Source organism: Macrobrachium rosenbergii, chromosome 9, assembly GCF_040412425.1.
Source record: "Macrobrachium rosenbergii isolate ZJJX-2024 chromosome 9, ASM4041242v1, whole genome shotgun sequence".
NCBI classification, from domain to species: domain Eukaryota; kingdom Metazoa; phylum Arthropoda; class Malacostraca; order Decapoda; family Palaemonidae; genus Macrobrachium; species Macrobrachium rosenbergii.
In genome coordinates, this window is record NC_089749.1 from 21,505,162 (window position 1) to 21,517,661 (window position 12,500).

General features: G+C 35.8%; 3 protein-coding genes across 3 annotated transcripts in view; 1 reads left to right on the forward strand and 2 right to left on the reverse strand.

Moving 5' to 3' along the window:
* The window catches only part of LOC136841557 (uncharacterized), a 27,404-nt gene extending 22,413 nt beyond the window's left edge, over positions 1 to 4,991 (reverse strand). Inside the window, exon 1 of the mRNA XM_067108541.1 lies at positions 4,563 to 4,991. The gene's annotated coding sequence lies outside the window, so the exon portion shown is untranslated. The remainder of the gene's footprint in view (positions 1 to 4,562) is intronic.
* Positions 1,208 to 7,288, forward strand: LOC136841558 (uncharacterized). The gene is made up of 5 exons (XM_067108542.1): positions 1,208 to 1,382; positions 3,057 to 3,174; positions 5,513 to 5,651; positions 6,331 to 6,441; positions 7,009 to 7,288. Exons 2-5 carry the CDS (start codon positions 3,091 to 3,093, stop codon positions 7,023 to 7,025), a joined length of 351 nt encoding a protein of 116 aa, XP_066964643.1. The 5' UTR covers positions 1,208 to 1,382; positions 3,057 to 3,090; the 3' UTR covers positions 7,026 to 7,288.
* Positions 7,289 to 9,817: 2,529 nt separating this feature from the next.
* Positions 9,818 to 12,500, reverse strand: part of LOC136842088 (probable serine/threonine-protein kinase roco5) — a 2,945-nt gene continuing 262 nt past the window's right edge. Inside the window, exons 2-5 of the mRNA XM_067109472.1 lie at positions 12,242 to 12,358; positions 10,972 to 11,326; positions 10,317 to 10,490; positions 9,818 to 10,033 (exon numbers count right to left, since the gene is read on the reverse strand). Coding sequence (XP_066965573.1) covers positions 10,375 to 10,490; positions 10,972 to 11,326; positions 12,242 to 12,325 — 555 coding nt within the window. The 5' untranslated portion in view covers positions 12,326 to 12,358 and the 3' untranslated portion in view covers positions 9,818 to 10,033; positions 10,317 to 10,374. The remainder of the gene's footprint in view (positions 10,034 to 10,316; positions 10,491 to 10,971; positions 11,327 to 12,241; positions 12,359 to 12,500) is intronic.

The following is a 12,500-nucleotide window of genomic DNA, read 5'->3' on the forward strand; positions in this document are numbered from 1 at the left end:
ATATGAGGGTCGAGATTGAGATGGTATGGGTATGTGGTAAGAATGAGGGAGGAGGAAGGAGTGAAGAATGCATGGGTGGAACCTGTTTAGGGTAGAAGGTCAAGAAGGAAGCAAAGGATTAGATGGTGAGGTAAAGTGAAGGAGGATTTAGAGAAGAAGGGTTTAATGGAGGAAGATGCTTTCGACAGAAATGGTTGCAGAAGAAGCATCAGGGCAACCGACCCCTTAGCTTAAAGATTGCAGTGGCAAAGAAGAAGAAAAAAGATATTACTTAGTATACCATGGAAGATAAATGATATGATTTTGACTGAGAAAGTAAGACAGATGAAAGGAAGATTGCCGAGGGGAAGAACGGTGATCATAATTTTGATGATAAGCATCACAGAGATGACAATAATTCTGGCGACGACTATATCTATGATAAAATAAGACATTCACCACGCAGCTTGTTTGAAAGATGATGACGCTGATGATATGAATTATAACGATGGCAAACATGACGATGATTATTTCTTTACGACAAAAAACACTGAAACCAAATTTGAATAGCCACGTACTTCAATCTCTTATACCGACCTGGCCAAAGAACTCAAGTAAAAAATGCTCCGAAGTTTCTTCGACGCAATCGAGTGTTCTATACGAGCCGCGGCCCATGAAACTTTCAGCCACGGCACGGTGGTGGCCTGTCCTACAGCGTTTCCAGACGCACGATCATGGCTAACTTTAATCTTAAATAAAATAAAAACTACTGAGGCTAGAGGGCTGCAATTTGGTATGTTTAATGATTGGATGGTGGATGATCAACATACCAATTTGCAGCCCTCTAGCCTCAGTAGTTTTTAAGATCTGAGGACGGACAGAAAAAGTGCGGACGGACAGACAGAGCCTCTCAATAGTTTTCCTTTACAGAAAACTAAAAAGCAGACATTTACATCTTATTAAAAATACGACATTCGTCAAACATGGGTTCGAAGTTGAAAATCGGGTTGCTATCAATAGATATGCAAAAACATGCGTATGTACCTTTCATGTTACAGCGTATGTATTCGTAGTCACATGTCAGTATGTTACAGGAAACATGAGGAAGTACTCGTTCAAGCAACAGAATCAGTAATGAATACATTCCCAAATGGACATCTCCATATTGAAATATTCATCGGGTCTCTAAGCTCTTGCCGGGGTCACTGAACTTTGTTCTTTTCTGCCATTTAAGCTTCTGCCTCCACCTAACTAGCATCAGAAAAGAGGCTGATCTTCTAGCCCAAGGTTCTCCTCATAAGGCTGAGGCCTGGTCCAAGTACCAACTCTTCTAATCAGTTCCAAGTACTAACTGCTGCAAGAACCAACTCTTCCTCTGAAAGTTCCAAGTATTAGCTCTATTGGTAAGTTCCAAATACTAGCCCTTCTGATAAATTTCAAGTCCAAGCTCTTATAAGAAACAACTCTTCCCTGTACTAATTTCTCTTAAAGTTCTAAGAACAACTCTTCCGGTAAGTCCCAAGTACTAACTTCCGAACACTAAGTCTTCTTATCATTTCCAAGTCATAACCCTTACAAGAACCAACTTTTCCTTGTGTTAACTTCTCTGAAAGTTCCAAACATAACTCTTCCGGTATGTTCCAGGTACTAACTCTTCTGATCACTTTGACAAGTAACCCTCAAGAAATGAATGACAAATTAAAGCACTCAGTGATTAACGATTTGGAACGTGCTTTGTCATTCTAACTTAGAGGACTGGCATACCTCTCCATTATGACAGAAATCCCTATATAGTAACCTACAGATGTAAATTATTGTTGATAAGCTTCAAATAATCAATTCAGAACTCGGTGTGATATTAATACTGTTGAGAAAGGGTTTATTTAATCTACACAGAATTACCATTAGAAGATCTAGAAACTGCTCTTTAGATATTATGAATTCAGTATCATACCCTGCAAGACTCCATTATGCTATCAGAAGCCCAGTTTTTAACAAGATATGTACCAACTCACACAATATTTTTAGAAAAATGGGTAATTCCAAGAGAAATGAATTCTGATTTTTTTTTTTTTTACAAAACTGTTATTTCATGGCGTTCCTCTTGTAATTTTGCCTTAGTCCGGGCTTATTAAGACAAGGTAAGATTATAGATGATATCCAGATGAAAGGAGTCAGGTAAAACTTTACTTTAGTTGAGCGGCCTGATTCCCGCCAACAGTCGTCGACCGGGACAGGTTCCTCTTACATAAATAGACTAACCTTTCCTATAATGCCAGGTCCTGACCTAACCAGAACTTACCTACTTGACCTAACTTAGGTCGATGTGCCCTGACGTGGCCGAAGCCCCACCTGGACACCCCCCTCAAAAAGGCGGTAACCTGTTCCGGTCAGGCCGCCCAACTAAAGTAAAGTTTTACCATGAGTTATATGTAAGCTTTTAGGACAAAGTGTGAAAAGTGGGTAGCCTACTACTTGAATTTTTCTTAAATCCTACATTATTTTATGATTTCTCCTAATGTTATGTAAGGATTACTAAAATGATAAAGTGTAATTGCACAGACATCACATTGACATAATATCCTAGTCATTTACTCAAAATCAAAAGCATTATCTGACTAAGAACAGTTACTGTAACTCATGAACCAGCACAAATATTTCTCTAGAAGCATTTGGCAACCTTACCATCGTTGTTTTGTTGTTTTTGATTAGACTGATGAGTAGGTGAAAAAGAAAGGATATGAAGGTGAATTTCTTCATTGCGATCTATGATCGTGCCAGTGAAATGGTATGAGGCACCAGTCAGTGGGAGAGAAAGAGCGAAAATAGCGAGTCCTGGCAAGTGGCAGATAGCCAGTAAGGAAAATGAAATATTTATCATGGGAAAAAATCGGCAAAAACAGAAAATATAAGGAGATTCAATACCGTACTTAAATTACTTAAAAAAAAAGAAGGAAAAAGCATCGATCTTTTTAGTAGGGGGGGGGGGGTTGTTGGAGAAGGTTACCATAGCGGTATGTTGCAGCTCGAGGGGAAAGCACCTGACAGCCTGATTCAAGGAAAATATTTTATTTCAGGGTTCAGACAGCTTCCAGGAATTTCCTGTTCATCATGGAAGGAAAACTGTTGTTTATGGCCTTAACTGTGGTTGCTTTTATTTCCACAACTGCTGCTATGTCACCGTTCAGGAATCATGTAAGTTGCTATATGATATATATTCATGTTCAAACATACCTTCTCGTATCTTACATCATCTTAGTAAGCCTGAAAGAGAGCTGTAAAAATACGCAAGATTTCATTTCACAAACACACACACACATATATACACATAAACGTTGTGTAAGATAAACTGATATATGGTATACACACACACACACATATATATATATATATATATATATATATAGATATATATAGAGATATATAATATATATACTGTATATATATATATATATATATATATATATATATATATATATATATATATATATATATATATATATGTGTGTGTGTGTGTGTGTATGCATACATATATATACAATATGTATGTATATATATTTATATATATATATATATATATATATATATATATATATATATATATATATATAATATATATGTTGTGTAACATAAACATGAATGTATATTCTTGATATTCTTACTTCAATCAGTGATTATCTTCTGTCCCTTAATGCTATTTTTTAATATTCTTGCTTCATTCGGGACTATCTCTGTCCCTTGGAAGGATATTCTCGCTTCATTCATAATTAACTTCGTCCCTAGACCTATTCTCGCTATTCTAGCTTCATTCAGGATCATCCTCGTCCCTGGATTCATTCTTGATATTCTAGCTTCGTTCAGGATTATCTTCGTCCCTAGACCCATTCTCGATATCCTAGCTTCATTCAGGATTTTCTTCGTCCCTAGACCAATTCTCGATATCCTAGCTTCATTCTGGATTATCTTCGTCCCTAGACCCATTCTCGATATCCTAGCTTCATTCAGGATTATCTTCGTCCCTACACCTATTCTCGCTATCCTAGCTTCATTCAGGATTATCTTTGTCCCTAGACCTATCCTTGATATTCTCGCTTCATTCAGCATTACTGTAGAATCCGGTTAACGCAGCTGCTGCAGACCACAGCAGCCGTACGAACTGTCAAAATATCTCCTGCTCTCTGGGGGGTCAATATTTAACCTATTAGGATCCCGCAGATCAACTTCTTATAATGCTTCTGTGATTTTCAGAGACATTTGCTGCAAACAAACAGCTTACATTAGTTTATTGTGCAAAAAAAAAAAAAAAAATGCATACTTAGCTCTACAAACAATAAATCCACGCTAAACAAATTGTTTCATTTACACGAATCACTTATACTCACATACGGCATCCCCACATAGGCTACCAGCAATCACAACAGGTACTAGGGCAGCACTCTGCCCAAACACCTACAACAAAATAATTCCAATAAGAAATAAGCCTACACTGCAAAATAATGAACAAAACTTCGGACAAAATGAAATTGCTCGGATCACGGCAAATACTACATGAATTACATTGCACGTAAACAAACACCACGTACCCAGCTCACTTCTGTAGCCTCACAAAGCCCGGGCAAAGGGCAGACACATTCATCAAAGCGTTACACTAAACAGCGCCGCTGCTAGCCTCACATAGTACAGAATGTTGCTGATTAATAGTGTTCTGAGACCCAAGGCACACACTGTAGATTCACTTCACTGCGTTGGTTGATAATTCCAAATTCTCAGGACACTACCAATCAGCGACACAAAACAATCCTTCTTGCAGGCGGGCTGATGGGAACAGACATGGAACTGTTCTCAACGCCCGTGACCGGGTCCAGTTCACGGCTTCCTAGCGTCTTTCACTCAACAATCATGCAACCAACAACAATGAAAATTTCACATACACACGACAAATTCTACAAATCACACACAAGCGATCAAACTCATTTGTCCAACAATAAAAAAAAAAAATCAAACAAACGTTTCAAGTCTGCTAATGCATAGAAATTCTTTGTACGTCAGACCACAAGCCAAACACAAATACTAGATACAGTAATTTACGATACACATTCATTGTGATAAAGTTTACATTAAATAATGATATTTGAATAAGGCACTTTTCCAACAGCTATTTCGTAACATTCAATATCTTTGATTTATATGTTTCTCTTTATCCGAATATATCTTAGTTACGGTTTCAAAGTGATATTCTTTAAAATTCTTGTCAAATTAGAAAATGGGAAACTTATCGTTAAATGGCAAACTTACCAATTTTTCTACCATTACTAAATTTCCAAATGATTACAAGTTACTAAGCAGGCGGGAGGGGCCTGCGCAGGATCTTACAATTACCTTCGCCCTTAGACCTGTTCTCGCCATTCTAGCTTCATTAAAGGTCATCCCTGGACCCATCCTTGATATTCTAGCTTCATTCACGATTAACTTCGTTCCTAACCTTATTCCTGCTAATCCTGAAAACTGCCTGACTCTTCCAACTCCCCTACAGAGGACGAACCACACTTGCCCAGAGACCCCGCAGGAGGACCGACGCCTCGCGAGGGGCCACAGCTTCGAAAGCTACGAGAATGAGGAGAGCAGTTCGGACGAGTCAGAGTCTGAGGAAGATTCGAGGGAGAGAAATCCAGGTATCGGCTCGTCTTTCCTCTTATCAATTTCATTAGGTTCTTAACGCCTCAGTTTGTATGATTCTTCGTCATCTTGTTTATTCAGTTTTTAGGCTGTAATTTTCATTCTTCTTCACGCTTACTTTCATCGATTTTTAGCTGTGCTTTCTTTTGTTTGTCTGATTATTCATAATCGTGATTATTTATATTTTTCAACTTTTCTTTTTATCAATTATCAGTTTTCAATTTTGTTCGCCTTTAGTTTGGTTACAATTGTCCAAATTTCAAATCTTTTTCACGATTCAGTGATTATCTAACTTTAAATTCCACCTACACCTCCTCTCTCTCTCTCTCTCTCTCTCTCTCTACATACATATATACATATATATATATATATACTGTGTACTGTTATATATATATATATATATATATATATATATATATATATATATATATATATATATATATATATATATATGCGAATACCAATAGAAAAAATGACAGGCAGAACTTCCTGTGTATATATATACACATATATATATATATATATATATATATATATATATATATATATATATATATATATATATATATATATATATATATATATATATATATATATAATATATATATACACACACACGCAATATACACAGATTATTAAACTGGATTAATAGCATGTATTCCTTTCTACCAAAAGGGTACCAGGTGTGCCCGGGCATCTGCCGTCAGGAATGCCTCCCCGACGAGAAGTTGCGAGGAAGATGCAATCCTGATTCCGTCTGTCTCTGCTGCGTTCAAGAACTCGTCGGTAATTACGAGTTTTATTGATTTATCGATTTACTTACTTGCTTGGTAATTGATTAAGTCACTTACTCATTGACTTATTTATTTATTTACTTCATTTATTTTCTTATTTTGTTATCTGTTAACTTGTTTTGATTCATTTTTGCTGGGTTTACCCTTTAATTTGTTGGTATTGATGACAGTCATAGTATTGTTAGTGAGTGTTATGGAGTTCAGTCGGTATGTTAAAGGTAATTATTGGATAGACACCTGGTGTTATAATAATATATATAATAATAATAATAATAATAATAATAATAATAATAATAATGATGATGATGATTTTATTATTATTATTATTATTATTATTATTATTATTATTATTCACATGAAACAGTAATAAATAGTGGGATACAAGAATTAAAGTAATTACTGAGTAATCTCAGTATTTTCTTGAAGTTGTAATCAGTACAACGTTTATTTACTTATTATTATTATTATTATTATTATTATTATTATTATTATTATTATTATTATTATTATTATTATTATTATTATTATTATTATTTATTCATTTATGTTCTCTCTTCAGTGACTGGTCTACACTAACCGGTGTGATTCTTGTGGAGGAAGATGTAAGATGGTGACGAATCTCTCTCTCTCTCTCTCTCTCTCTCTCTCTCTCTCTCTCTCTCTCTCTCTCTCTCTCCCTCTCTCTCTCTCTCTCTCTCTCTCTCTCTCTCATTGCATGAAATATTTATTGTTTTTTGTATTATTATCTTACTGCTTTTGTTAAAGCACTCAAAACTGAATTGCACTCACGCTAAATGATCATAGATCATAATTCTCTCTGTGTTGATGTTATTTTAAAACATAATTGTTGACCTTTGAAAACCACTGAAATAAAAACCGTTTTCTTGCAAGTGTTGTTTCAATGGGGTCCTTGGGGAGAGAAAGAAATAACTAATTATGATAATGTCTGCCTCGCAGAAAATGAAAAAAGTTGCAAAAGAGATATTGCATGAATCGTATGACAGACATATGCTATAATTTTGTACGGGAACCTAAGAGTGTAGAGGACCACAAGGAGAGGCTGTGGCATAACCCAGGTGGTGCTAACAAAGGTTACATAGTCCTAGCGTCATCATAAGGCACCTATTATAGGACCACCAAGCCTTCACAAGCAACTAAAGTACGAGTTATTTACGAGTTATTTAATCTAAAATTGACTGAGAGGATGGAGCTCTCATTTACTCTAAACTCACACACTTATCAGAAGTAAATAGTACCTCCATCTTATCCTAGATACCGCTAATTATGGGAAGTATTCTTATATGCAAAACCCACTGTCCATATTCACAATAAACATGTTTTTTCAAATAGCAATAGTGACCTCATAAATCCTGATTTCCTCACAGTTTTTGGATATGCTTACCACTACGAGTCCTGAATACGAAGAGAAATAAATAAAGGGTCTCTTTTTGGAGTGTGGTAACCATTCATCCACCATACACGGATAGATCTCTCGAATTCACTGGCAATTTTACAAGAGTCGAATTAGACCTATCCTCTGTATCGTAAGGATTCCGCTTCCCTTAGCATAGGCTAATACTTTGATGGGTGACACCTAAGGATTGCTAGACCTATTTGGTACAATAACTCTTTGAACCAACATAGAACTTTGCTAAAAACTTCAGAGGTCTGGTAGCAGAGGCCACGGGTACAATGAGGCCTCCAAAAACAGACAAGTTAGTTAGTGAGTCAGACTAACTCACTTTTTAACTGAAAGGCGGAACGTTTTAGAAATCCAAATACTTGGGACCGAAATTTATGGCGCGCTTCTGGCAACATATGTTTCTATAAAGAATTTCTTCACTTGCTCAAATAACTCAGGCTAATCATGTCCAAAGACCCGAAAAGTATTGGTTTAAACGATCAGATTTCTGTTTCATTTTAGAAGCGTGAGAAATTGCTCCGCAGGTGCCACCGAGATCATTTCAACCAAGGTCCTTGATTTTAACTGCGTGTATTCGGAGAAGGCTCTTCGGTAGGAAAAACAAACAAATTAATGTTTTCTCACAACTGCCGAAAATTGTACACGATTTCCCTTTAGACGGTTCTTCTTCAGCGGCCTTAAATGTGTGTGTTGTAATTGAGGAATGTTTGCACTAGACTCTAAAGGGTAATTGACTATGATCAATTTCTTCAGGTACTGTGATCTATTTCGTTCGGTTTGTCCAGTCGCCAATGCAGGTTTTGGTTAGATGTGGCAAAACAGTTTTTTATAATGAACTCGATCGAATGTAGACTAAAAAGAAATAACTTTGGGAGTATGTTCTTTTAGGTGAGTAATTAATTCTGTCTCAGAATCAGCTGTGATCTTACATATGTATATATATATATATATATATATATATATATATATATATATATATATATATATATATATATATATATATATATATATAAATTTATATATACATATATTGTATATATACATATATATAAATATATATATATACATAGAAATACATACATATATATATATATGTATATATATATATATATATATATATATATATATATATATATATATATATATATATATATATATATATATATATATATATATATATGTATATATATATATATGTGTGTGTGTGTGTGTTAAGATGATAGAGAACTACAACTTTTCACTAACCTGCTCTTTCTCACGACTTCCCTCTTTATACCTTTTATACCCCTATGAACACTGCATACCTCACCATTCGGTTTTATTTATTTATATTTATTTTTTTTTTTTATAAAACTGAACCAGGAAGTTGATACCCACTTTTACTGAGAGATTTCTGCATGACCTCCACCTGGACCTTAATTTGACCTTGACTTCAACTTTCAGAAACATCTCCATTACTGGTCTGTGGTCAGATCTTAATCATAATTATAGATCACCTTTTTATTACTCAGTTTGGCTACGTATTTAATCATCAATATATAACGAACATTTTTTGTTTCAGTTTTTGTCTTGTAGACCAAGCTTATTTTACTTTTAAGAACAAAGGTAAATGGGATTCGTAAGAAAGCGAGAGACTTGCGCCTCTTGAAGAAAGGAAGACTATAAGTCACGAAAATCAGGGACCGCGAATGGAATTGTTTAATAAAGTCAACAAATTAGTTCGTGAACATAACTTTTTTTCAAGAAAAAAATTCATTTAAACAAAACTGGATTAAGAAAAGAACATATCACCAAATTAGTTTAATAAGATGTTCTTTTGAGATAAGACACAACAATCCATTTCATTTAAGAAAAAATATTAAAAATGGCATGAATACGAACAATGTATTCCATTTGACAACATATATAAACTGGTTTTCTCAAATCAGTTAACATAAAAATTGATTCTAGTTGTAAAATTACATATCTACAAATTAGTCCAATAATATTTCAGAGATAGATCAATATTGCAAGACTCTTCACCGTCCGAGCAGCGTCCAGAATTAGGCAATGTCTTCCTCATAGGTATAGAGGGGACGGTGTTCCTCTTACATAAAAGTGAATGGAATCTTGCGCGCTGAGCCACAATGCTTCCTATATAACGAATCAGTCACGCCGATCACTGAAAGACGGAGGAATAGAGAATGGAAGAAAGGATCAACGTTAGTTTTTGTTATTCCCAACTCTAAAACACATAAAACTTTCGAGGGTTAATTTAAAAAAGATAAAAATACATGCTTCCTGAGACAAGTATCAATTTTTAAGGTCGCTAGAGCCCTCTGTTGGCGAAACTAGAAACGAATGCAAAGCACCGTCCAATAAAGACAAATTTGAATATTGCATTCAGCTGTTGTATAAATAATAAAAAACCCTTAAAAATATTAGGTTAAAAAAACTTAACTTACAGTATTAACTAAGATCCAGTAGCACACAAACCGTGGAATTAAGAATTCAAATTAAGTTTTAGCGGCTGACGCAGCATTTGCACCAAACAAACGGTGCACACGATTGTCTTGTCTCCTCCCGCTCGCTTACAAGACAGAACTCCCGGCAGTACCCCTTGCATGGGATCAAGTATACTGAGGATTGGAATGAGAGCAGTGAGTCGTCTTCAGCATCTTGTAACAGCAAATACACAAATGAATCGTCTTACATCATAAAATACAAGCAAATCGTTGGTACTGGAATGATAGGAAATAGTTGCAAAGGTGTTTTAAGAATTGTACTAACAAGTATCTCAATTATTACTCCTAGATAGATATTCAGGTAACAACAAATAACTAAACGAATCTATGGTAGTATCTTGAAACAGATACTGACACGATGTCAATGAATACCCATCAAGTTAAGTACAGGTATCTATGAACATAAAGCAACAGGCAGCAATCGATTTTAGCTCTTTAAATAATAAGATATACACAGGTTTTAATAGTTTTGATGCCAAAGAATGTTCTTCACCATTTTCATCAGTTAAAAAAACTACCTTAATGATTTAATTCTACTATGATTTCTTCAGACTGAGAAGGCAGGCAATAAAAAGCAAAGACCGATGGACCTTACCAAACGGTGTCGTGCTGGTAGAAGTGGCGATCGAAGAGCCAGCAGGACCGTCGGTGGGTTGAGGTTCACCAGTGGTAGGCTCACTTGCAGTCTCTGTGCCCAAAGTTGCGGTTGTAAATTCACCAGAATTTTCGCCACTCGAATTCTCGTCGCTCTTGCTTTCATCGGTATCTTTACTCTCGTCACTGTCTTTCTTTTCGTTACTGTGTTTCTCCCCATTGTTCTCCTTGCTTCCTTTGTCCTTGTGATTGTTCGGCTTGCCTTTCTCTTTGTCCTTCCTCTCCTCGAGGATTTCCTGGAGCCGATAGATTTCCGGGTGTTGCCTGATAATGACGTTGGGACATTTGATTGGACCCTTCGAGGAAAGAGATGGGAAAACGTGATTCGATAAGATTGATGCAGCACAGTAAAATGTCGCCAGCGTCGTCATCATATCGCCTCTACCGGCCCCTCTGACGCAAAGGGCCTCTGTGAAATTCTGCCCCGCGTGTCTTTGCCGCTCCTTCGTTTCCGCAAACCTTCGCTCATTTCCAGCCTACCGTTTATATAAACTTTCTTGCGTTCTTTCAAGACTTTCAGAAAGTTCTGAAATCGCATGTCTTACCTGAAGTATCGTTTGTGCGCGAGCGTTTTTGGGTAAACATTTTATCAATAATTCTTAAGAATTCATCTATACTTGAGTTTCAGATCTCAAATTCCATCAGAATCACTACTCTTGAAAAGTGGTGACCACTTGTTAGTTCATTCCTTTGCTTTTTTTAACTCAGTTATTGTCATTAATGTTATAATTATTCTTAGAATACAAAGAACACATTACTATCACTCTATAGTTAAAGTTATCGTGACATCTGTTACAATAACGAAAAGACTGCCTGCCTAAACATGTGTGCATTTTACCCTTCTGCTGCTGAAAACTTTCCATAGCAAGGTGTAATCTTTCCATAAATCTGAAAAGCAGTTTATAGCTTGTTGTTGACTTTTAATGGAAAAATATGACAATATAAAGCAAAACGGATGTTGGTTCATTTTACCCTCAGTGACCTCTTTAGTTATCTATAGCTACATTTGCCATTTTTCTCGTTAAAGGAAGGAGAAGAATGCTGATGGGGTAATGACTGTATATTGACTGTGGTGACGTCCACTTACGGAAGATTTACATCAAACATCCAGGAAAAGAGAGGAAATGAAAAAGATGAAAGCAAACGTCCCGGTAAAATAGACGTATGAGAGCTGTAATGGCGATAATACTGTAGGTTCTAACAAAACTTACCTCTTGCCTGAGATGCGATCTGGCAACTGTTGTGGCAACAATGGCAGCCAACACTATCCCCAGGAACATCCATTTGTATTCCATCTCTATGCGGAGCTCGAGACGAAACTTTCAGTTCTGAAACGCGAGCGAAAAATATTTTCGTTATATTTGTTGTATTCCGTAGACAATGTTGGCGAGGAGCTAAGAAAATATCTAAAAATAATCGTGCCTTCATATGTGCACAAGAATAAACAAAATTTTAAAATTATTGACTTAT